Below are 25,341 nucleotides of genomic sequence, written 5' to 3' on the forward strand. Positions count from 1 at the left end.
ACACATAAAATATCGATTGCAGCGATGTGATGAGGGAAGCAACAACCTTTGGAGAGAGGCAGTGCTGCTGCTTCTTCGAGTCCTCTGCCTTCGTTCTCCGGACAGTAATCACAGCTGCAATGGTCCTGAAGCAAGGACAGACCGTTGTTACTTCTCGGATAGTGAGAATATTTATATTGTCTTCAAAGAAATAATAAACATTGCAAGGAGATTGTGCCCCCCCAAAATTTAATTCCTTTGAAGCCCACATTTCAGTTTCATTGGGTGGCAGGGTGGGTGGGGACTTTAATGTCGATATAAAGACAAGCGGGAATTTCTTACCACTTATGCGGGAGAACATCCTGTTCCTCTTGCTCGTAACGGCTCCCACAGCTGTGACAACCTCGCAAAATACTTGCGCAGACCTCGTCTTTGAGAACCAGTCACCGGTGCAGCAAGTCGAGCATATATCCATCTATTTCTCCGTCCGCCAAGCTTCCTTCATGACAATCAAGAACTGTTAGCGGAGTGTTTCTTGAGGAAGGAATATGTGTGAAAAATAACAAGTTGTCTGTACGATACGATACGAGAAATGTGGATAGCTGGCATGCTTCTTTGTGTCCTTGTCATGGTGTACAGTGCAATTTGGGTGACCAATGAATCGAGTGACAGTCGGGCTCTCAAATCTTTTCGTTTCACTTTGAGTGGCTTGTTATTCCTGTAAATGTAAGGTGATGGTCATTTGATGTTGGTAATGAAAAATGTAGTTCACCCAGTTGGGGTACTGCTTCTGTGTTGGCACAGGTTTGGTGCTCGCAATAAAGTGAAGGAGTGCACTGCCTACTTAACTGTGCAAGATACGGGAAATGTGAATAGATAGCTGGCATGCTTCTTTGTGTCCTTGTCATGGTGTATGTACAGTGCAGTTTGGATGACCAATGAATCGAGTGAAAGTCGGGCTATCGAATTTTTTCGTTTCACTTTGAGAGGCTTGTTTGTTAATGTAAGGTGATGGTCATACCTATTTGGTGTTTTGCAATTGCATTGGAATCGTAATTGCTTGGTACATAACAGTGCAATGTATTAATCTTTTGTCACATCTTATATGAGCCCTATTGCTTTTTTTCGAGTGCAGACATAAAAAATGAAGGTGGAATTCAACCAGTTCACTTCATATATGGCTGCCAACTGCAGCACAGGCAAACTTTACTTGTCAAGTTTTTCTATTAACTTTTCTATAAGGCGAACATGGTCGTCTTGAGAGGCAAGGTGAGCTTGTCGCTCTTGTTGGCGCTCCGCTCTCTCCCACATGCGCACCTTCATTAAATCCTCGTGCTGCTTAATCTCAAAATCAAGCCGCCTCCCCTAAAACTCAAGGTCGGAGGCGCTCATTCTCTTCGTCGCGGCTCCCACGTGACTCCAGGAAGTGTAGTGCCGCCACATTCTGCCTTTGCACACCTGCACAAAAATATCCAAGCATAAGCAATTACACGGTAATTCCAAAGAAAGTGGTAGTGCTTCTGGAAAATACTTTTGTGTAATAATTTCAGTGCACTACCCTTTTTATAGGAAATGCTGTTTTTAAGCATGCAGCTTTCTGCTTCAAAAATGTATTGAAGTACAAGGTATACAAAATGTGCAAGAAGCAACCACAGAAAGTGAACTGCCAGTTGGAGGACACTGCAATGCCTGACAATGCTTAGGTCTGCAAGCAACATGCCTTCAACAATCTTTTCCATGATTACATGTGCATGACATTTACAAAATACAGCTTTGTACTGCATTCGGGGCATGTGGCTTACAGGCAGTGGCAACCATGCGAACGGCCTGGGGGCTTCTCGTGCCTCAGCTCCCCCGTTGTATGAAATCAAACCTCCCACAACATAGTGTTGAACATGGCATCAGGTGTGCCGTAGCGCTGAAAAACTTGGTTTCAATCATGAATGCCAACTAGCCCAAGAACTCTACTGTAGTGTATAATAGTGTAGTATTCCACAAAAATCTCTGTTGCGCGTAGCCGTTCATGAAATGCCGCAGAAGCGCGCGCACATACCTAATAAACACTCGCTCTAAGGGCACAACACAAGGCTCTATAGCTCACTTACGATAACAGGGAATACCCTCGTTTTCCTCTGCTGCCGGGTCTGCAGCCTGCTCATAAAAGCGCATGGCAGCACTCACTCTGCCGTCTTGCAACGAGGCGCGGGCTGCGGATCGTGCCGGAGCCCTGCACGTGGACCCTTTCACGACCCTTTTCGTTGCAGGCCACAGAGTGAAGCCAAACTCTTTACAGAGGTCAGCAACTTGCTGAAGCAGCTGGTCCCGCTCCGTATACTGTTCTTCGGTGCCGGATCTGGTTTGAAACGAACAGTCAGTTTTTTGCGCAACTTGAGACAATGAAAACGAAAAAAAGTCAGTCATGAATTTGTAAACACTTCCACACCTGCCGTTCGTTGTGGAGGAATCTTCTCACCATGAGCAGCAGCCGGTCCTTCACACTTCTTGCCGAGAAATCTCGGCCAGTAACAAGGGACACATTCACTGCGATAGCCCCCCATTGTGACGGGTCCGCAAAAGGATTCAAATTGACAACCTCTCGAAGAAGAGCGAGGTTGTCACTGATATGGTAGCGCACCCTGCGCTGCAAATCTCGGCCAGTAACAAGGGACACATTCACTGCGATAGCCCCCCATTGTGACGGGTCCGCAAAAGGATTCAAATTGACAACCTCGCGAAGAAGAGCGAGGTTGTCACTGATATGGTAGCGCATCCTGCGCTGCAAATCTCGGCCAGTAACAAGGGACACATTCACTGCGATAGCCCCCCATTGTGACGGGTCCGCAAAAGGATTCAAATTGACAACCTCGCGAAGAAGAGCGAGGTTGTCACTGATATGGTAGCGCATCCTGCGCTGCAAATCTCGCCCAGTAACAAGGGACACATTCACTGCGATAGCCCCCCATTGTGACGGGTCCGCAAAAGGATTCAAATTGACAACCTCGCGAAGAAGCGCGAGGTTGTCACTGATATGGTAGCGCATCCTGCGCTGCAAATCTCGCCCAGTAACAAGGGACACATTCACTGCGATAGCCCCCCCATTGTGACGGGTCCGCAAAAGGATTCAAATTGACAACCTCGCGAAGAAGAGCGAGGTTGTCACTGATATGGTAGCGCATCCTGCGCTGCAAATCTCGCCCAGTAACAAGGGACACATTCACTGCGATAGCCCCCCATTGTGACGGGTCCGCAAAAGGATTCAAATTGACAACCTCGCGAAGAAGAGCGAGGTTGTCACTGATATGGTAGCGCATCCTGCGCTGCAAATCTCGCCCAGTAACAAGGGACACATTCACTGCGATAGCCCCCCATTGTGACGGGTCCGCAAAAGGATTCAAATTGACAACCTCGCGAAGAAGAGCGAGGTTGTCACTGATATGGTAGCGCATCCTGCGCTGCAAATCTCGCCCAGTAACAAGGGACACATTCACTGCGATAGCCCCCCCATTGTGACGGGTCCGCAAAAGGATTCAAATTGACAACCTCGCGAAGAAGAGCGAGGTTGTCACTGATATGGTAGCGCATCCTGCGCTGCAAATCTCGCCCAGTAACAAGGGACACATTCACTGCGATAGCCCCCCATTGTGACAGGTCCGCAAAAGGATTCAAATTGACAACCTCGCGAAGAAGAGCGAGGTTGTCACTGATATGGTAGCGCATCCTGCGCTGCAAATCTCGCCCAGTAACAAGGGACACATTCACTGCGATAGCCCCCCATTGTGACGGGTCCGCAAAAGGATTCAAATTGACAACCTCTCGAAGAAGAGCGAGGTTGTCACTGATATGGTAGCGCACCCTGCGCTGCAAATCTCGCCCAGTAACAAGGGACACATTCACTGCGATAGCCCCCCATTGTGACGGGTCCGCAAAAGGATTCAAATTGACGACCTCGCGAAGAAGAGCAAGATCGTCACTGATATGGTAGCGCACCCTGCACTGCATCACGTTGTTTCTTGTGCTGGCATGGTCCGTTTCTTCCATGCTTGGGTGGATACAAGCACCCTGCTCGTTTGAACACGCTGCGTGCGCCGCCATGCTTCCTTTCTCCGAGCTAGCTATCTTGGCTTGGCTCGTCTACGGCCGTCTCGCAGCCCGCGTCGTAGCTGGCACAAAAACTACTGTTGTTGCTACTTTGGCGACTTTGGCTACGTATGCGGATAGCTAGGCTTAACATCTCGAAAATCGCTGAATTATCTCAACAACATGGGCTAGTTGTCACTTAAACCTCAATGTATGGGTAAGAGTATGCGAAATAAAAGCGGACCGCTACCATTTGATTGAGCTATCGCCTCAAAGAATCCAGCGGTGACATGCGTTTATTCCGAAGCGGGCGAGCAGGGTGCCGTCATGTTTGTTTACAAGCGAACGCTAACTCTCTCCGCAACGCTAAAGAATTTCCGTAAAGTGTAACCGGCCCGGTAATGGGCGCGCATGCACAGATGTCGCCAGCAGAGCCCGGTAAACGGTAACGTAAACATGGTAACGATATGCTATAACTCCCTAATGGCCTGTTGGGGAAATAACGAATGATTTTGACATTTTTTATCCATTGATATGTGTACGTGTTTTTGCCCTCTGTTTCATAGATCATTCCATTCATTTAGTAGTTGAGTGCGAAGTTGCTTTTTCACAAACTGTTTTGTAATTTGAATCTGAACTGCTTCTCCTTCCTTCGCTGCTGTTTTTGCGAGTTCTTCTGCTCTTTCATTCCCCTTATTTCCACTATGTCCCTTTACATATGACAAAGTAACTATCTCAGTATTGATTTTTGCCAATTTTTGTTTTATTTCATGAATGAAAGGATTTGTGTTATTTTCATTTTTAGCGAGCTTTAAGTGTAGAAAGACTATCAGTAAATGCTAATCATCTTATGCTAATAGTTTATGCTAATAGCTATTACCTCTGCCTCAAAGTATTAGCATGAGTAGGTAGAGAAAATTGTTTTTCCTTGATGATGTTTCCCGTTCTGTTATGCTCCTGTTGCAGAATCTGTTGCGACCCTTGGTATATATTAAGAAATCTGCTAATGGGTTATGTTCTTCGGTATAATCGTAACTAGGTTTCTCACTTGGCTGATATTCCCAGAGGTCTTATTTGCAGGCTATTTCTTTCCCTGTGTAATTTTTGCCTTCATAGTGACTGTTATGCTGTGCTGTGGTGACTAAAGAAAAAAAAAAGGGTGTGCTCTAGATTTAAAATGTACAGCATCACCATAGCTTGCGTGTAGTAGGCATGTCATTTTTTAAGCATCAAATGCCCATTTTTGTACTCATTATATGGGACAAAGCTGAGCTCATGCTCATAGTCAAACTGGTTTTCTTTCAGCGAGAAAGGGCACTTGATTTCAACAAGGCATTTGTTTTCACTGGCTACACGGATTCCACTAGCAGTGCAACATAGCTATGGTTACTCCAGATGTATTATAAGATTGACCAGCAAAAAAAAAATATATATATATATATATATATATATATATATAGCCTAAAGCAGGTTACATGAAAAACACCTGTACATTAGCTCATAGATTGTACTGCCAAGAGCCACTGACAATTCTCTTCTAACTTCAGCTTGTCATTTTGCCTTGAATACAACAGAACCATGCCAGGTCTTCAAATTTTGATGTGCAGATTTTAATTCTGTGCGCACTAGTACTTGTTACACGAACGTGTCATTCTTTATGCCACCTGTGGTGAAATGTGAATCGATCATTGAGAAAGAAAACATAAAACCGGCCAGAAAAAAAGTGAGAAAAACTCCGCTCGCAAACCTTGCTGATGCTGCCTGGCCTCGTCATTAGAGCGATTTCAGTGATTTCGTCAGCATTTTTCATGACTGACTTATCAAAAAAGGCTTTATTCTTTTCGGAAAGGTGCATTTCGCATCTTTTCAACCTCAGCGGCCACACATCAACGACTTCCATCGCAGTAAAAATCTTCCTTTAACTAACCAAGCATTCTCTGATGCGCTCAGTTTCAACAGCTGTGCTTTCCAAAGGGAGCGCAACAGTGCACTTCTCTTCCTTTGAGCGTGCCTCTCTTTCCTCCAGGTAGACACAAGAGGGCAGTTCACCTGAGGAAAGTTCGCGAGCACGCTAATTGGGCACAAAGCCCCAAGAACCGGCAGAGGACAACCTGCAGGAATAATGAAAATAAAAACATACTGTGCGCTGTTCGTACTACCTAGCCTGTTTCACACGCATTTTGTCAACAATTAACAAGCACGCTCTGGCTTGCGATGAGGGATCAGAAGCGAGCTCTGTTGACAGCCTTTGCTTCACGAGTTCCGACACGCCGACTTCTCCTCATGATGAGCCCATAAAACGCTCCAGAGTGCTTTGACTGGGCAGCTGGAGAAAGCCTGCAGTCCTTATATGCTCGTATGCGCGAGTTGAGAGGTTACGTAAAACCACAGCATGACTCACTATCAGATCAGACCACGTTGGTTTCGTTTTCCCGAAATTCTGAACTTGTTCTGCTAATACTGACGCAGCCAAGTCTTTCTCCTTCGATTTATCGACAACTTGGAGGAATTCATGAACAAAGCACTTTTTCTTGAGCTTTTGTATTTCCTGTTTGCAATTGTTGACAGTATTCTTGAGCCACTCACTATGCGCGTTTAAGTCTCGTTCTTTGCATCTCCACTTTCGTTTGTCCACAGTCGAAACCAAGAATTGTGAGGACACCTGCACTGCTCTGTCCATCCGCACAGTCGTGGTGATGCAGTGCTCGCTGACGCCGTTTTTCACGGCTACCAACGGTTCGGTAGCGGTGTAGTCCACAGGTGACAAATCTTCAAAGGCAAACGTTGACAACCGGCAATTCGTCGAGCGGATGCGGACATGACTACATTTGGTTGTCATCAATGACTGCTCTGCGCTTCGATGGTGGTGGGTTGGCTAGCGCAGTAGCCTCGCGCTACTCTGCGGAGCCTAATTCGTGGCAGGGATTCCAACCAGTGACCTATAATCGGGGGCTATAGTAGTCCTCAAACTTTTTTTTTCAACACTTCGACATCATTTTTGTCCTCTTGTGCCTCAAACTTGAAAGTGCTGTATGCTTTTCTGCCTTCATCGCTTATGCTCACCAGAAATGTTGCTGCCTGCACATCGCTCGGCTGTTTAGTCAACTGAGTAGCAGTGGCAAATAGTTAAAACTCACTCTTCCACATTTTCCAGGCAAGCCAGGCGTTGTCTGACGTACCCAGGGGCCTCAGCGCCGGCAATAAAGTAGATGGTACTGGCGACATCGTTGGCGGAGCCGGTGTCGTCGACATCTCAACTAGGCACCGCTGCCACCATGTAGGCAGGGCCAACGTTGCGCATGATAACACAGCCATTATTTCTGGCAGCACAATATGTTATGCACCAACTGCAATATTTTATTTTTCGTTGTCCCTGCCTGTTCTCCTCTGCTCTTGCAATAAATCCCTAATGCGCTGCATCTGCTCCAACAGCTGATCATGTTGATCTTTCCAGGAATTAATTTGATGCGCACTTGATGCGCACTTTTCTCTCTTCCACTGCTAGCTTTTTTTCGACTAGTCGCAGCTGGCGATTTGTTAGGGCAAGGTTTTCCTTCTTCAGAAGAAATTCATATTCTTCCCTTTGGGCCAGGAGCTCTAGGCCCATGCTTTGGAGTCCTTGTATCCCTATCATGAAAACAAAGAAACATTTTTAGTGTCCCTTAGAGTGTAAATGGTACTAAACTATTGCACCAATCATGTTTTAAATATACTCATGGAGCAGATGTTGCATTCAGAGCACACTACATTTGTAATGCTTCAAACTGCTGCACACGAACAGGGTGCTTCTGTGTACAGAAGTAAACATGCAGCATTTCTCAATCTGGCTGACAGGGTTCACCCTAGAGCAGTATACATTCTCAGTGGTGCCTTTTGAGCAGTGAAGCAACATTCCAGAAGATCTAGAGCTTTAGGAGCAAGAGTGAGAAGTGTGCTAACTCTGCCTGGCAATAGCAGGAGCCTTGCACAGCTCAAAAGCTACCCCCTTTGATCTGGACACAGCTTACAAAGGCATTTCCAAAGGTTTTTGTTCCCCTGTTTGGAAGTAAGCGCACATGAAACGAAGTGAAAATATATGTAGAGCTGAGTGATGTCATGCGATAACTATTGCAATGTTGTGCAAATGGCTTGTGGACCAGGTCGTCAGGTCCAGTTGTGTGAAATTGTTTGCTAGAGTAAGGTCAGAGATACTAAGCTTCATGTTGCAAGTTGTGAAGCTGTATTTGTACCGTGAAGTTGGTGCTGTTAACTTGAGTGAAACTGTGTACAATTACATGTTCAACAGTGTACACAACTTGTTTCATGTTACTGTAACCTTGTGTATACCATGTGCCCAGTGGGTGAAAAGGGTCCAAGCTGCAAATGACAGCTTTTTTTTTCATCTCTTGTGCAGCGCATGCTGTGCGATAAAAATAAACCAATTTCAAGTTTGGCATTCGCCTGTCAAGGTGTAGACGTCGTACCTGAAAAAAGACCCTGCATTCCAATTACAAACCTGGTGGTCATGTAAAAGTTGTCGAGAGCTCAACATAAGGGATAACACTGCTATGATGTCAGCTCAGCACTTTCTGCAAAAGCTTCCAATTTAAAAAAATTGGTCCACACATGATCCATCAACTCCTTCTCCCTCACTTAAAGATACCTTTAGAAATTGTCCTAGAGTCCGAAGTTACAATTCCTCATAAGAGTGCACTTGCCACTCTCAGAATACACAACAAGCCACCCCGTCGTGGCAGCATAGAGACTCGAGCACTCCACTAAATGGTACTGCAAACACTGCAGTGCTTCGAAGTGAATTTTACAGAAGCGTGAGTAAATTATGGATACGCAGTTAAAAATGTACCAACCAGAGAAAAGGTATGATGAAAAAAGGAGTGACCAATTTATCTACCTTTACTAACTGCATGCTTTTATCTACACCTCAAAATACCAACACATTCAATAACTACATACAAGCTCATGTTGCTTTGCCGTTGTCATAATTTTTCTCTGTTTTATTGTGTTTGTATACTTCACAACATTTCAGCAGGGAGCGGTGCCATGTTAACAGGTGGGCAGCTCTCTCATGAGTGCACGCATACCACTTTACTTGAACATGTGAGGAACATGAGAGAGAGCCCTTTTGAATGTCAACCCTCATCAGTACAAGTGGATGTTGTATTCGGTGCTAGACGAGAAGCTGCATACATGCTATTAGAGACTCTTGTGGAGGACTTCAGGTTATTTAGGCCACTGAGGGTACTTTAACATGCATTGTCACACAGCACTTGAGCATTTTTTAATTTTTGCCTCCAAAATGTACTGGTCATGACCAGAATTCAGTCCAACATCCTTAAATGAATGACAAATATTCCTGACTTGAGCTGACTTGACTTTTAGAAACGTCAACCCTGTGCTATTCGACACGGCAATTTCTGAGTTCAATACACACTCTGCCTTCGCTACTTGAAGGGACCTCCATCGTCGGCCTGGCCTCCCCCCCTGTCCATCGGCAGCACAGCATCGTCCCTCAAGTTCTGCGCGGCACACATTTCGGCAGCAGCCGAAAACGGCGCCGCCAGCGTTCTTTCGCACGGTGTCATCGCGCTTCCTTTCCTCGGCACTGTCCTGGGCGTATACCCGAATTCCTTGGCCATATCGGATACTTCTTGAAGAAGCTGATACAGCTCGCTGTATTGCTCCTCTGTCCCGGATCTGAGGAGAGCGCAGGTTCAATTGTGTGATAAGGCATGCACGTATATGTCACAGGCACAGCGCAAAACAAAGTAGGTACATAATCACTTACTTTCGTAGGTTCGCTTTGTCCTGCTGGCGAAAACACCCAAGCAACAGGTCCAGCCTGTCGGGCACTGCGCGGAGGGTAAGATCGCGCCCCGCTGCATCTGCCATGTTTCGGTGCACTTCGTCCCAAACGCGGGGGTTGCTGAAAGGATTTGCTGTGGCTACCTCGCGCAAAAGGCATAGATCTTCATCTATGCGAAACCTTTTTATAGGTTTGCGGTTGCATACGCCAATGCGTTTTGCAGAGGCCGAGGCACGTTCGCTGTCAGCTGCAGAACGGGCGGCGGTCGTGCTGAACAACGCTGGCGACTCCGCACATGGGAGACCAGAAGGCCTTGCATGAGCCTCGCTCGTAGTGCCGTTCCGCGCTCCGCCAGGACTGCGCGCGAGCAGAACGGAAGTGCCGGTTCGCTCGCGCGCTCCCGTCTGACCGTTCGGTGCGTGCGCAGTAGCGCTGCCGCTAGCCAGCTGACCGGAGCGGAGGTGCAAATACGCTCTGCTAAAACTGTCTAATGTGCATCCCTGCCAAAGCCCGTAGTATACACAGACCCGTTCCAATTGCACATTGCCAAATAAGGCTGGGACTGCGTTTTCACGGTGCAACCTCTTGATCGTATCGAGGAGTGGTGGTGCCATCCCCAAGGCAGTGGAAGAGAGTTTCGTGCGGAATGTTATCATATGCCTTTTCGGCATCCAGAAAGCAGCAGATGAGTCTCCTGCCCTCCTTCCTGGCGATGTCTATACAGCTGGTGAGTATGAAGAGGTTGTCCTCTAGCCGTCTGCTCGGATGAAACCCATCCTGCAGCTCCGTTAGGACGTGCGCTGATTCAGCCCATCCGCTGATCCAGGCTTTCAAGACTTGCATGAAAACTCGGTACACCACGCTGGTGACTGAGTGCCCAGTAGCCGCCGATATGAGCCGCATTGCCGCTATGCTTCAGCAGGAGCACCACCCTCCAATTGTGCCAGTCCTCGGGTATGTCTCCGCCGCTGATAATGGTGGTAAACAAATCGGCAAGCTGTTCCCTCCAGTTTGGACTGAGAAGTTTTAGTAGGCGAGTTGGTATTCCATATTGGTTCCCGTGGCTGTACAAGCGCCGATGCGACCCAGTGCCCGATTCATGCCTGGCAGTGCGAGCTCCCACTGGTTGGTCCTGGGATGGAGCTGAGGACGAAGTCTTTTCGAGCTTGTGCTCAGGCGTGTGGGCTGGTGGCCCATACAGGTCTGACAAGTAGTCAGTGACGTGCTGTTGCAGGTTGGTGATGGACTGTCCTGTAGCACTATCCACCATTTCTATTGTGCCCTCCCTTTCCCTGTCCACGGAGCTGACATACCGCCAAAATCTCTGAGCTGCCGACTTGCCCTTTGCCCGCAGTGCTTGCATTTGCTTGAGATTTGAGGCTGCCAACTTTGCCTGCACCAGTGACTGTATTTCATGTTTGCGTTGCAGGTACTTCTCCCACGCCGCTGCTGCTGCCACAGGATCCTTATCTTTCACCGCCCTGCTATTGGCACTGTTCACGTCCCGGCGTGCTTCTCATGCCTCTGCCACCTGCCTGTCCCACCATGGCTTCTTGTAGGCTTGTCCATGTCCCTTGTGGACCATGTGTGACCACATTATCGAACGCAGGGCTTCCATGTATTCGCCGTATGTGCGGCTCCGAGTCGGCTCTAGCTCGCTTCAAATTACTTGGTGACAACCTTCATCTGCCTTACTGGAAGGTCGAAAGTTTTCGACCGTCGCGGTCTGGTCTTCCGATGTTGTCTGTGGCTGAATACCAGACGCAGGCGATTATGGTCGTTGCCCATGCTAACCAGTCCCTCTTCATCTATGTGGAGTTGCTGCAGAAGGCTCAGCAGATGAGGCGACAGCAGCGCATATTCAGTACATGTTGCACTGTTTCTGGCGCACCACGTATATTGGCCGTCACACCGGAGCAGTGGCACCACCATATCAGCGCAGCAAACCGACAATTTCGCGTAACCTCCATGGTGGATGCTCGTCAAACTACAAGTAAGGAGAAGGTCACAGGGCAGGAAGGATAGGCTTCCTACAACTGGCTTTCCTGCCCGTCCGTGCCGTCGTGCGCATTGTGCGCATAAATGGCTCCTTGGGTCAATGGATGCCTGATTCGCGCTTTGAGGTACGTGAGGTGGTGAGAGAGATGTGGGCTGCGTGCGTTAGGACTGACAACGTTGTGGCAGACACGGCACTGCAGCAATAGGTCGCAGCTGTCAATAGGTGAAGAAACCCTCGCATTCAGCCATTAACTGCAACCTACCAAGATGGCAGGTTGGGGGGCTGCCTATCCAGTGTCCGGAACGTGGTCAACGTTACAGACGCTAAGCCGCGTGCAGTTGCCCGACACGCCATAGCTATCGCTGTCTACCAGGTTCAGCACTAGTTTAACTGCAGCTAATTTTTTTATTCACTGAGTGTGTGTGCGTTCTGATTTTTATGCAACCCCCGAATATTTCCAACGCGCGGTGCGCACAACTGCAACTACTTTTAAAGTGAAGGAGGTGTGGCTGTCATGTAAAATACGTCCTGGTCCGGGGTTCGAACCCAGGACCGCCGCTTTTATGGAGCAGTCGCTCTGCCAACTGAGCTAACCAGGACTGCAAGCTTGCTGGGGCGAGAGCGAATCGATCAAAAACTCGAAGTGTGAACAGTGTTCCCACTTCGCTTTGGTGGGTGTCTATTGAGTAATAGCTCCCTTATTACAAATCATCACCTTGAGGGATTCCCCGAAACTGAGCCCTCTACTACGGCGTCCCTAATAGCCTGACTCGCTTTGGTACGTTAAACCTCATAAAACAAAGCCAAACTTTTTTTATCTAATTTTGCTTTTACTAGGTGAACGTGCACGCATGGATTTTTCATGTTATTTTGCTCTTCAAGAAAGCGTCTTGAACAAATTACAAATTTTGCAGTTTACTCCATCTGACACAAGGAACAGACATTTTAGCCCTGCGTTTTGTGCATGACAGCCTTAGGTGGTCATGTGCCATAGAATGCAGTATAACTAACTAGGCTTATCGCAGTAGGACAGTGGAGATCGACGGCGACAGCACAACGCACCTTCCTCATTTTTGACGCTGGCGTGCGTCCCGGCTGGCCAGCCTAGTAATTGGCAAGCCAAACAGTAAGCAGGTCATGTATTTTCGGGTGCCAGCACGACGCACGATCCATAGGTTACCACAACTAAATTTTCTTTTCCTAGTGGTCGTCTGGGATAGCGATTAGTATACCCAGAACGAGCCGAGAAATAACGTGCAGTTTGAATTTTCGTTAGAGTAACCAGTCTAAGAATTTGTCATCTTTTTAGGCACATGTCACTGCATATATTAGTGATCCATGCACCGCTAGACTCTATTTGCGGAGGTAGAAATTTAATGAAATATGGGCATAGAGGGAGATCTTTATTTTCTCGAACCCTGATGGACTCAGGCGCACATCATAGATCGCTTGCAAGTGCGGGTGGGCTCAGCCACTGCTCTTGAGAACACGAAGTTGCCCTTTCCCTCGATGTCCAGTAGATGCAAAAGCTCCGCTGCATTGCCGCATCCGGACTCCTCGTCGTAAAGCTTGACCACCTTACGGTCATGCTCGCTGGTAACAGCTGCAAAGCACCCACAAGTCTTACAAAAGGTGCAACCACCCCTCCACCCCTCCCACTCTCCTCTGTATATCCCTCCCTTTGTGACAGCTCAAGAAATGGGATTAATAATTGCAAATCGCCCGAAATAGACAACAGGTGCATCATCATCCCTTTCAACCAGTTCTGGAGCAGATTCCTCAGTTGAAGTCTGTGCCTCGAGTATCGTTTTCGTTCCTATGTCTCCCATCCTTGCCTTATCCGCGCAGTCCTATTTTGTGTGAAATGTTTGCTCTGCAAATTTGTTGAAGCCTTTCTGGCCGTTTCTGTTGGAGTACGACTTGCATTATTGGTATCTCATCACCTGCTGCAGTGGTCAATATTTGTCATCTAGCGCCTCATCTAGGCGGCATAGCACACAGCTCCTTGCTTCCATCTCATCCTTGGTAGCTTTGTTTCGTTGAACGTACATTGCAAGAATGGCCCTGCACTGCGGTGTAAATGCGATCAGTGCTTTTTCAGCAGTCGAAAAATTTATATTCCTTCACTAGAGTGTAACGCATAGTCGCATAGTCCAGCTTTGGTTATGGAAGTGAAAATAAAATCATAGATCGTCTGTTTGTCTTCAGGCCCTTGATACTTTGCTTAGCCGTTTTATTGTTTTGCTTAGGACCAAGTTTCACTCCATATTTATCAACTGTGCTTTCGCTGTTTCCACCCATTTTCAAATGCCTACCGGTAGCACGTCGTATGCTCGCGATTGATGCCCCAGTAGTAGGTTAGAGTAGAATGCTTCTCATTGCATTTGCGTCATCTCCTTTACAGTTTAGGTTCTTGGGCTCAGAATTGGACTGTGGGGTACAGATTCTTTATTGAAATTATTCCCCACGTTTGGCTGTGGTGGTAGACGCGGAGGATATTCTCGAGTTACGTGCTACGATTTGAGGTGTGAGAATTCGTTGTACTTATTTATGTGGCTTTGTAACACTAACATTACGCATGTACAGTATAAGCAGAAAACTGATAATCTTGCAATGGTATGCATGTCTCGCCCTCCAAATCTTCGTCAGTGTTATTCAATGCTGCCGAGCTAAACAGTCAACTTCCGGCCTCGCTTTCTTTTCTACTCTAGTTCCAGAAAAGAGGATATTGACACAATGGAGACTCTTCTATGAAAATGTGTATTGAGTGTGTGCCGAAAAAACACTGCTACCTTCTCTATAGTTTCCTGAGGACTAAATAGCATTGTTGGAAAATTTCTTTAGGAGTTAAGCGAAAGCTAAAGACAAATCCCTCTGAAGGTGGCAAACACAATTCCTCCTATGTGAGTTGTCATTTGTTTAACCTTCTTGAAAAGAAGATGGGAGTGTGCCTAGCTAAACTGGAATTGTAGGAATAATTTATTTCTCCTCTCCACATTACAGACTTATACCTATATGTGCGTGTATTCTAATCGTATATAGCAAGGTGGCACTATTTTGAGTATGTTGTTGCGAATAGCGTAACTAGCCGTGTTATATTCTACATGTCTACTTTCTGCCAAATATGAGCTTGAATGGGGATATCACTCAAAAAGTGCTTTTCAAGCTTATTATATTATACTAAGCTATTTTTCATGTCGGCAGAGTTCCTTGTAAAGAAAATAGGCTTGACTGTGTAATGCGCTAATGGGAACAGGTCTTCCTGGGCGACGTCATCACCAGGAAGGGCGTGACTTGGGAGTTCTCACGAAGAGCGCAACTTCCACTTTTGCTTAGGTGCTGGAGACACGGGCTTCGAACAGTCGGGGACCCAACATCGGCACCCTGGTCCCGAGAACTAGGGCTCATACCAGTTAGTTTCTGTGGTTCATCTTACCCTTTCAATTTGGGCATTCATCCACATGTACGCGTGCTTAGGACTATAAAGATGATAAGAGTGTCACTTACTTATCGCCAAGTAGTAAGCCATTTCGTTAATCATACTGATTGAAAATTCGATGCTCTCGCTGTAGTCTGAAAGAAAACAGCATGTTTGCATTTATGATCCTCTTTATTTCAGCAGCAGAAAATCCCTGGCAGCCTTCAGTCAAGTGACGTTAGTCAGCGTCCGTGAGATTCTAAAAGCATGTATTTCTCGGAATGCAGTACGTGAGGCTCTACATGCTTGACTTTTAAAATTTTACCGTGGGCAAAATACACAGGCTTCAGCTCCACTGTGCTGACTGAATTTGGGCGTCCTTTGCAGTTAGACCAAAGAACAATGCAGATAGGTTGCACACTAAGAACTGTACCCTCGGTCCCTCTATTTTTCTTTCTTTATCCCCCTCTCCATGCGTTGGGTAGACAAGTGGGCATTGCCTGAATAAATTTCTGCCTTCCTTCTTTCTGTTATATGTTATACGAACTATTTGCAGGTAAAAATCTTCATGCTTTACAGCACGTGAGTATGGACGCTACCATATCCGGTCACTTTATCCCATCCCCAATGAAAACACCCTGTATGCATATGGTGTTATTGGATATGGGTGAGAAGTGTGATATGGGGCATGAGGAATGTGCTAATATGGGGTGCACATTTTTGAAATTGTGGGAGCCATGGTAATACAATTTCAAATTGCATGGTAACTAGTGGATACAACCATAAAATAAGTATAATGGGCTGCAAATTTAGTATACTGCCTATACGAACTTAATAGTTATGAACTTGGTATACTACCGCGGATATAACCTCTCGTGCATTGTCCGATGAAGTAACTAACTTTTGTCTGTAACCTGCAATGTGGCCTTCAAGGTAAATGCCTTCAGGGCAAAGGCCTTTGACGAAATGCTTTTAGCCCAAGACCTTTATGGGACGGCCTTCAGGTTAAAGACGTTTGCGCAGAAGGCCTTTAACTCAAGTACCTCTAGCACATAGGGACATTAAGTGCCCACCGTAACTAGTGCTGCTATTTTTTTTGTGCAGGAGCACTACTTGACACTGTCCAAACGAAGATTCTTCTGCGATGCCTTGGAATAACTCGGGTAAGTTCGGGTTCGGAGGTGCTTCGCGCAAGCTGCAGCCTGTCGGAGGAAGCTGTAGACAATGGGGAACGCGACCTTGAGGATGAATTTGGTCAAACCCAGCATAGCAACAGCTGATGCAAAAATAAAATAAAAATTGGAGGCGACACTTTAGCTCTGCTTTAAAGCATGACGCGTAGCGTAGTGGGTTAGTTCCCATATATGCATTGACTTATTGGTTATGGTACTCGGCTGCTAAACCGAAAGACGCGTGTTCGAACCCGGCCGCGGCGGTCGCATTTCTATGGAGGCGAAACGTCAGAGGCCCGTGCACTGTGCAATGTCAGTGCATGTTAAAGAACCCCAGGCGGTCGAGATTGCCGGTGCCCTGTACTATGGCATCCCTCATAGCTTGAGTCGCTTTGGGACATTAAACCCCATAAACCAAACCATTGCAATACCAAAAGGCCTGCTGCAGCGTTCGCTGGTCAACAGTCAACCGCCAATACACTGGTCTAGTGCGACAGGTTTATGGCGTTTAACAGCCCAAAGTGACTGAGGCTATGAGCGAATCCGTAGTGAAGGGCTGCAGATAATTTTAGCCACCTGGAGCTCTTTAACGCACTGACGCCGCACAGTAGATAAGCTTGTAGCATTTCGCCTCCATCGAACTGCGACGGCCGCTGCCGGGATTGAACCTGCATCTCTCGGGGTAGCAGCCGAGAACCATAACCACTGAACCGTCGCGACCGGTTTCTATGGCGAGAGACAAAGGAGGGAGGTGAGGCTCACCATTTGAGGCGAGAACAACGGAATCACTCAGCTCATCGTATCGGTACTGCAGGTCGCTGTCCCTGTGAACAGAAAGGAAAGCAAATAAGCCGAGAAACACTTAGAGAGAAATGAAAAACAAAAGTTCGGCAATGAAAAACAAAGTTCTGGACCCCCGCGTCATGCCCATATAGGAAAAATGTGACCAGACGGGGCTCATTGTTCAGAGCGCCACTTGCGAGCCCAATATAGCTTAAAACGCATACCCGCGTTTAACTTTTGGAGGGAAAATCATTGAATGAGTTCACCCCAGGGAACATGTTTACGCATTCGTAAGCCGGCGTGGAACGAATCTCGCCCATAGGCAATTCGACAACAGTGGAGACTGGATTGAAAAACTTTTATTATTGGCTTGAGTAACAGGTGGATTAGTTGATCTTGATAGGTGGCCATCAGCGGAGATTGGCGGTGACCTCTGGGGCTCTTGTCACCACCTCTTCTTGTGTTTCCAGGTCGGAGCTGAGCTGCAAGGTCTCCCACGGGCCCTGGTGTGCGAAGGGATATTGTTGGGGATCTCTCGGACAACCTGAGAGAGCCTCTCTCCACGCCTGCCCAATGGTGACTCGCGCCCGGCGGGTGGGTAGGAGAGAAATTGAACACCTGATGTGCGTGCCTTCCTTGAGCGAAGAAACGAATCACGCTGCGCGCCCTGTAAAGAAGGGCGTTGACCGCTTTCACTCAGCCGGTGCGTTGGTCAGGCTTCAGAGAAGCGCGCCCCCACTACTCCCGAGGAACACCGCTGTCGTCCAGGCACGGACCTACGACGGAGCGCGTGTTAGACTGCCGGACGGCCCATCGAGATCCTCTTCTCGTCCGACTGTCATAGTGCCCGGTGAACAAATTGTTCTATTCTGTTACTGTCTATGGTGTATTAGTGCACTTTGGATGCAAGATCTCTCTTGTATTCTAACCTCCCTTTGGTGTTACTTTACATGTGTTGAATTATTTCGTGCATCACATTGCATGTATTCTTACAAGTGACTGGAAATTCCTCTGTATCCTTTCTTTGCTGTATAAAGTTTGTTTTATTTGTGAACCTTTGGCTCCGACCTATTCTCTGGCTTGCGGCCGGCGGAAGCTGGACACTAAACGAGCATCGCCCCCCCCCCCTCCCTTTTTTACTTGGTGGCTGGAGGCTGAGTCGAGGGCGTCTCCTCTGCGACCCATGCGGGGTGGCTTAAAAAATTGGAAGACGCTTAAGCTTCACCTTTAGGAGTGGGACGCGACAATATGTTGCAGCGCTGCCAGGGAGTACACGGAACGCCATCGCCCGTTCAGCGCGACGCCTTGCCCGTTGGAAACAGCTTTGAACGCAACCTATTTTAGGAGGCGGTGGTGGTAAAAACGTTTCTTTCCTCTGAAAAGAGGGAGTTACATGGAGATTGATCTGGGGTCATGCTTAGTGCCCTTCCCATCACAAGGTGGGACTCCACCGCTTTGGTGGCTTCCGATGCCGCCATTGCTCGTTTGACCATCACCTTTTGGGCTTTCAGGTCAGAACAAGTGAGTAGGGTCGCCTCCCAGTCCTCCCCAGTGGGGTTTGGGTTGGGAGTAAAGGCAGGGTTGGAGGGGCGCGCCCACACCATGTGGTAGATGTGCGAGGACCTCTCCCCACCGTGCGGGCACTCCCCAGAGATGGCAGGGTCAAAGTCCTTTAGCGAGGCCGGGCACATCAGGCGGCGTCCAGACGGCGTCTGCGATAATCGCGGTTATTGACCTGTGAGGTGGGCTTCTCGTAGTTCCTCGAAGAAGTTCGTCATACCCGTACCTTGACGTCTCAGGTTAGACGTGGTTATCGGGAGGTCGAGGGATTTCTTCGCCAGTTTGCGTGTGATCACCTCGATGATGTTCTGGTCGTGTTTGTTGAGTGGTCGTCGCCAGCTTACGCTAGTAAATGAAAAGACCTAGGACTCTAATTTCTTTTTCGGGTATCGGTTCCGATCCAAGTCTCAGAGGAAACTCGGTAATTCTCTCACATCTCGGTGATGCTGGTAATGAGGCGGCTCATAACCTAGCTCGAGAACTGTCCCGCCGAGCTGGGTCGTGCAGTCCACCCGCCCTATACTCCGGCAAGGACAGGTTGTTTTCTTACAGAGAAATCCTGCAGCACTACAGGCTTGCAAGACTCAGATTTCCCCCAGCAGATAAAACGCTTTCCAAGCAACAGGCCAAAGCCTGGCGTAAACTTCAAACTAAAACCTATCCAAATCCCCGATTGTGTAGCTTCTATTCGGATGGACTCAACACACATGCATACCAGAGGGGACGGAGAACATCCCGGTGCTGTGGCGCCACATGCTCTTGGTCGCTCCGCTCCCGCGTAACATGGACATGGCTTCACATGAAGGCAGACGACAAGCGCGGGTTCGCACGCTTGAGAGGCAATATGGCTAAAAGAGGGCGTCTATTACGTGGACATCACAGGGCCGTCGCCCGCGGGATTCTTCACGGCTGCCGTAGTCCACCGGGGAATGAATGTCGATGGGCTATCTTTTCGGGCCCCAAATTCAACACGAGCGGAGGAAGTCGCAATAGCTCTCGCTGCCGCCGATCCAAAATCGAAAACGGTTATTACAGACTCTCGCCGGGCCTGTGAACATTATCTTGCAGGCGAAATATCACCTCTGGCCTCGCAAATTCTAAGACGCGCTCTCGCCGATCCAACTCGCACAAAAGTGATCTGGGCTCCTGGCCACCAGGGTCTACGAGGCAATGAGGCCGCTGATGCGGCCGCCCGAGCGCTCACACACCGGGCTCCTCATCCTAGCTCTCATGGCTCAGAAGCTCATAAACCGCTTCTGCGGTTCCGCGAAATCCTAGTTTATTATTGCGACAGCCACCGTCTCTACCCGGCACCCGCCAAGGGGCGGAGTAAGGCGGAGGAGCGAACTCTGCGGCGCCTGCAGACAGGCACCCTTCTCTGTCCTGCCATAGCAAAACACTTCGATCCGAACACAGATGGGCGCTGCCCGCACTGTGGAGAGATCTGCGATATCTTTCGCATGGTGTGGGCATGTACTCAGAATCCTCACCTTCCCCCCTCCCCCACCCCCACCCGAGAGGCATGGGTGACTGCCCTCCTCAACTGCTCCACACTGGAGTCCCAAAGGGCTCTGGTCAAGCGGGCGCGAGACGGGGCCTCGTCATGCGGTGTCCCGGACTAAGGATACCGACCATGCAGCAGGGTTATTTATTTTTTTTAACCCTCAAGCTCTCTTTGATTAAAGTTTTTCACCACCACCACCACTACTCAGACAAATGCAAAAATTGTGATGCCAAAGCCGATCTAAATCATATGATCTGGAACTGCCCGCAGTCCCTACCCGCGAGTCGCTGCATTACCGACTCTGATCATTGGGAGGCTCTATTGCTCAGCCCCGACCCCGGGGACACAGATCAAGCTCCTCCAGCTGGCTGAAGACGCCGCCGCTGCCCAAGGGATAGCGGCCGCCGTTTAAGCGGGGGGTGACTTGGGTCGCTCCTCTATATCCACTGGAAAAAAATTCAGGGGGCACTTTGACTGTCTAAAGTGGGTAGAGGCGGAAGCGTTTTCCGCACCACCTTCGCTGTTTCTGTGGCACCGGTGGCGTCCCATATAATTGAGTACTAATTACTAAGTGATGACAAATCACTAATTAATGGTTAATTACTGATTAATGCCTGAATACTAATTAACTGCTAATTAATGACGCTTAAGCTTCGCCTTTAGGAGTGGAACGCGACAGCGCGTTGTAGCGCTGCCAGGGAGTCCACGGAACACCACCCGTTCAGCGCGATGCCTTGCCCTTTGAACGCAACGCTTTTTGAGGAAAGGAAATGGCGCAGTAATTCTCTGTCATCTCGGTGGACACCTGAACCGCACCGTAATGGAAGGGAGGAAGTGGGAGTGAAAGAAGATAGATAAAGAGGAGCCGTAATGAAGAAAATGAAAATTGTATTTGAGGAAAGGAAATTACGCAGTAACTGTCTCACAAAATTCAGGGGGGCACTTTTTTGACCTAAAGTGTGGTCACTGATGCCCCTAAGAGTGGAACGCGACAGCATCTTTCAACGCTGCCAAGGAGTCCATAGAACGCCATCGCCCATTCGGTTCTACGCCTCGCTCGTCAGTAAATTGGTTTTTGAGGAAAGGAAATGTATTTGTCTCTCATTTGTCGGTGGACACCTAAACCTCGCGGGAAGGGAATGGAGGAGAATGAGAGTGAGTGAAGACACCGTATTCACTAGACGCGCCTTTGTTCATTCCGAACAATCGAGCTGGCATGGCGCAGTGGATAGCATGCTCGTCTCTCACGCCGAAGACCGGGGTTCGATTCCTGAGCTCGACCAATTTCTTAATCGGTTTTATTTATTTATATGGCCTGACTAGTGAAGCAAATTAGGCTAATTGGCTAATTAAGCACTTAACTAAGCTCAGTCCCACTTAATTGTAGCATCACTATACGATCCCTTCAATTGGTTGCATGGTTACAAGCCAAAGTACAATTGGCCCCGTTTGAAATTCGCGCACTGTGACGTCACGACCGTTTCCACCAACTGAAAAGCGTGACATTTTCTGTCGACAACTGCTGCTTACAACGATGAGACATTAAAGGCTTCCGCCTTAATAAAGTTCCACCACCGCCACCACATCTCGGTGGACACCCGAACCCCGCCGTAAGGAAATGGAGGTAAGTGGGAGTGAAAGAAGAGAGAGAAGGAGGTGCCGTAATTAAGGAAACGAAAATTAGATTTGAGGAAAGGAAGTTGCAGTAACTGTCTCGCACATCTCGGTGGACACCCGCAGCCCCGATTGTAGGTCACCCGTTCGAATTCCTGCTGAGAGCTCTCTAACTTAACTGGTGAGTTTATGCTGCTAAAAACGCTGAATGGTATTACACCATCTGGAGCATTCTGCAGCAAACTGTTGACATGACAGACTTCTTTCCCACGCGCGCAGTGCCGGCAACTGCAACTATGACGCCGACGGCTTCTCGACCGAACGAGCTGTATAAAGAGTGCCAGAGAACTACACAGATAAGAGGTCGCCCTCATAATCTCAACCTCAACATATCGCATTAACAGCTGTCGCTGAATATCGCGTTGACACGTGGTGACCGTCATGTCATTTGTTGTTTTTTTTAACAACCCCAGAATAAGAGATGTGCGGGTTGTGAGGCATCACACGCGAGCGTGGAGTGCTGTTTTTCGATCGCAAGAATGCAGATGAGCAGTGGAAGTAGAAACTAAAATATGGCCGGGGCACTCACACGTGCTCTACATCATGGAGCAGGGGTGCGAGTGTGTGGAAGCAACGGGTTGAAGCAGCTGTGTGTCAAGTGTTCTTTCCCGGATTCGATCGAATAAAAATGCGTATTTTGCGGGGATTAGGCAGACCTGTACCGGAAGATTTGGGCCTGGCAAAAAAATTGGCTGTGGTTTGACGAAAGGCCAACCCGAGTAGAATTGCGGAAGCTACGGGCAGCTCGGCGCGGCAATCTCAGCGGTGGCGGCATTTCAGGGGGCACTTTTACTGTTTAAAATGCGTGGAGGCGAAAGCGTTTTCCGCACCATTGACTGCCTCTCTGGCACTGGTGGCGCGACCACTGCATGACGTCACACAGTAATTAGTACTTCATTATAAGTGATGACAAATTACTAATCCATAGCTAATTACAGATTAATGCCTAATACTAATTAACTGCTAATTAATGACGCTGAAGCTTCGCCTTTAGGAGTGGAACGCGACGGCGTGTTGTAGTGCTGCCAGGGAGTCCACGGCAGCGAGTCCTCGGAACAGAACACCACCACCCGTTCAGCGCGATGCCTTGCCCTTGAACGAAACGCTTTTTGAGGAAAGGGAAGGGTGCAGCAATTGTCATCTCGGTGGACACCTGAACCGCACCATGCAGGAAGGGAAGAAGTGGGAGTGAAAGAATAGAAAGAGGGGTGTAATGAAAAAAATAAAAATTGTATTTGAGGAGAGTAAATTACGCAGTAACTGTTTCACATATCTCGGTGGACATTCGTCATCCGTTTGTAGAGGAAAGTAGGAAGTGGAAGTGAAAGGAGAAAGAGGGGCGAAAATTGGTAAATTGGTTTTTGAGGTAAAGAAATGGTGCAGTATCTGTCTCATATATCTCGGCGGACACCTGAACCACGCCGTAAGGGAAGGGAGGGAGGTGGGAGTCAGAGAAGAAAGAGGGAAAGAGGTGCCGTAGTGGAGGTCTCCCAATAATTTCGACCATCTGGGGATCTTTAACGTGCACTGACATCGCACAGAACACGGGCGCTTCCTGCGTTTCGCCTCCATCGAAACGCGGCCGCAGCGGTCAGGTTCGAACCCGGGTATTCTGGCTCGGTAGACGAGCGCCTTACCACTGAGCCACCTGCTGCGAAAATTGATGTTAGTACACCTAGCTTTTGTTGAAGGAGCTGGCCCACACTTTTTGTTTCGGTTTCACTGTAGTAAATTTCGAATTGCTCGCCTGCTGCTCAAATTATGTTAATACAGTAATTAAGAAAATGAAAATTGTATTTGAGGAAAGGAAATTGCGCAGTACGAAAGCTACAGACCAACACTTACAACAACCCACGAAGACTACACGCAATAGACCGGGAGTCATTTGACACAATGCAAATTCTGCGGGGAGCTGTGCTTAGCGGTTATTTTCTTGAAGCAGAACAATGTAAATTTTAGCTGTAGCCTTCAAGGGCTCTAAGCCTTTTTGGTTTTGAATTTAAGCGCTAAATGAATCGTAGTGAGTCGCTAAATATTTGTCATCATCATCAGCCTGACTACACCCACTGCAGGGCAAAGGCCTCTCCCATTTCTCTCCAATTAATCCTGTCCTTTGCCAGTTGCGGCCACTGTATCCCCGCAAACTTCTTAATCTCATCCGTCCGCCTAACTTTCTGCCGTCCCCTGCTACGTTTTCCTTCTCTTGGAATCCACTCCGTTACCCTTAAGGACCAGCGGTTACCCTGCCTTCGCATTACATGCCCTGCCCAAGCCCACTGCTTCCTCTTGATTTCGACTAGGATGTCACTGACGCGTTTGTTCCCTCACCCACTCCGGCAGCTTCTGATCCCTTAAAGTTACACCTATCATTTTTCTCTCCATAGCTTGCTGCATTGTCCACCCTCTTTGTTAGCCTGCACGTTTCTGCCCTATGGTGAGTACTTTTCTCTTGAGGGTTATTTTTAAATTGCCATTCATGATCTGAGAGAACCTGCCATATGCACTGCACCCTATTCTTATATAACGCTTCTAATTAGTGAACAAATTTAGTAATTTGTTCACTCTTTTGAGGTGAACACAGATTGTGGCCTAGAGGTTGTGGGCAGCAATACGGGCGCTGTGGCCCATTCCTGTTTTGCCCATTTCGTGTCAGAGCTCAAAATGCTTCTTTGCGAGAGCGTGAACTGGGTCAGCACAGTGCGCTTTTGAGGTCACCCACTGTCGGTAGCTGTTGGGCTCGCCGGTCTGAGCAGCCCATGTGCGGAGAGGACACCAGACGCCCTGGGACCCCGTGCAGTCCCACAGGATGGTGAAGTTGACAGTGTTCGCTGGCTCGGCCGTGACCCCCGTGCGGTAACACTCGTACATCAGGATGGGTCTCGAGCGTGTGTCCTGCAGGAAGGGGTGACAGAATGGCGCCTTAAAAAGGATCGATTGAACGGCCTATACCTCGGCAGTGCAAGATCGCCGCTTTTGTGTTCGTAGAGCATCAGTGAAACTGGAGAGAACCTATTTAGTTTGAGCGTAAACACCCCCGCAACTGAAGCGACGGAATCAGGGCCGCCGCGGTGGCTCAGTGGTTATGGTGCTCGGCTGCTGACCCAAAAGACGCGGGTTCGATCCCGGCCGCGGCGGCAGAATTCCTTTGGAGGAGAAATTCTAGAGGCCCGTGTACTGTGCGATGCCAGAGCACGTTAAAGAACCCCAGGTGGTTGAAATCTCCGGAGCCCTTCACTACGGCGTCTTTCATAGCCTGAGTCGCTTTGGGACGTTAAACCCCATAAACCAACCAACCAACCGGAACCGATCCTGCTGCGTCGGTGCAATGAATCCTTGGGCCACTCCCAGGTTAGTGTCTTTGTGAGGTTGTGG

General features: G+C 48.4%; 1 protein-coding gene, 1 long non-coding RNA gene, 1 other non-coding gene and 1 pseudogene across 4 annotated transcripts in view; 1 reads left to right on the forward strand and 3 right to left on the reverse strand.

The window, feature by feature from the left end:
* The window catches only part of LOC149366549 (uncharacterized), an 83,910-nt gene extending 65,631 nt beyond the window's left edge, over window positions 1-18,279 (forward strand). Inside the window, exons 2-3 of one of the 2 annotated variants that reach the window (XR_016283954.1) lie at window positions 16,381-16,439; window positions 17,702-18,279. This is a non-coding gene — a long non-coding RNA (uncharacterized LOC149366549). The other variant, XR_016283955.1, reaches the window with a different exon arrangement.
* LOC149366553 (uncharacterized) lies at window positions 6,211-11,129 on the reverse strand (annotated as a pseudogene).
* TRNAY-AUA (transfer RNA tyrosine (anticodon AUA)) lies at window positions 12,384-12,457 on the reverse strand. The gene has a single exon. It is a non-coding gene; the product is annotated as a tRNA-Tyr (tRNA).
* Window positions 13,230-24,986, reverse strand: LOC149366555 (uncharacterized). The gene is made up of 4 exons (XM_089551384.1): window positions 24,689-24,986; window positions 17,211-17,272; window positions 15,366-15,431; window positions 13,230-13,461 (listed from the first exon to the last, which is right to left on the reverse strand). The coding sequence occupies exons 1-4, from the start codon at window positions 24,835-24,837 to the stop codon at window positions 13,286-13,288; spliced, it is 453 nt and encodes a 150-aa protein (XP_089407510.1). The 5' UTR covers window positions 24,838-24,986; the 3' UTR covers window positions 13,230-13,285.
* Between the last annotated feature and the right edge of the window lie 355 nt (window positions 24,987-25,341).

The sequence above is a fragment of the Amblyomma mixtum genome, chromosome 1, assembly GCF_055824585.1.
Source record: "Amblyomma mixtum isolate Tamu chromosome 1, ASM5582458v1, whole genome shotgun sequence".
In the NCBI taxonomy this organism is placed as follows: Eukaryota; Metazoa; Arthropoda; class Arachnida; order Ixodida; family Ixodidae; genus Amblyomma; species Amblyomma mixtum.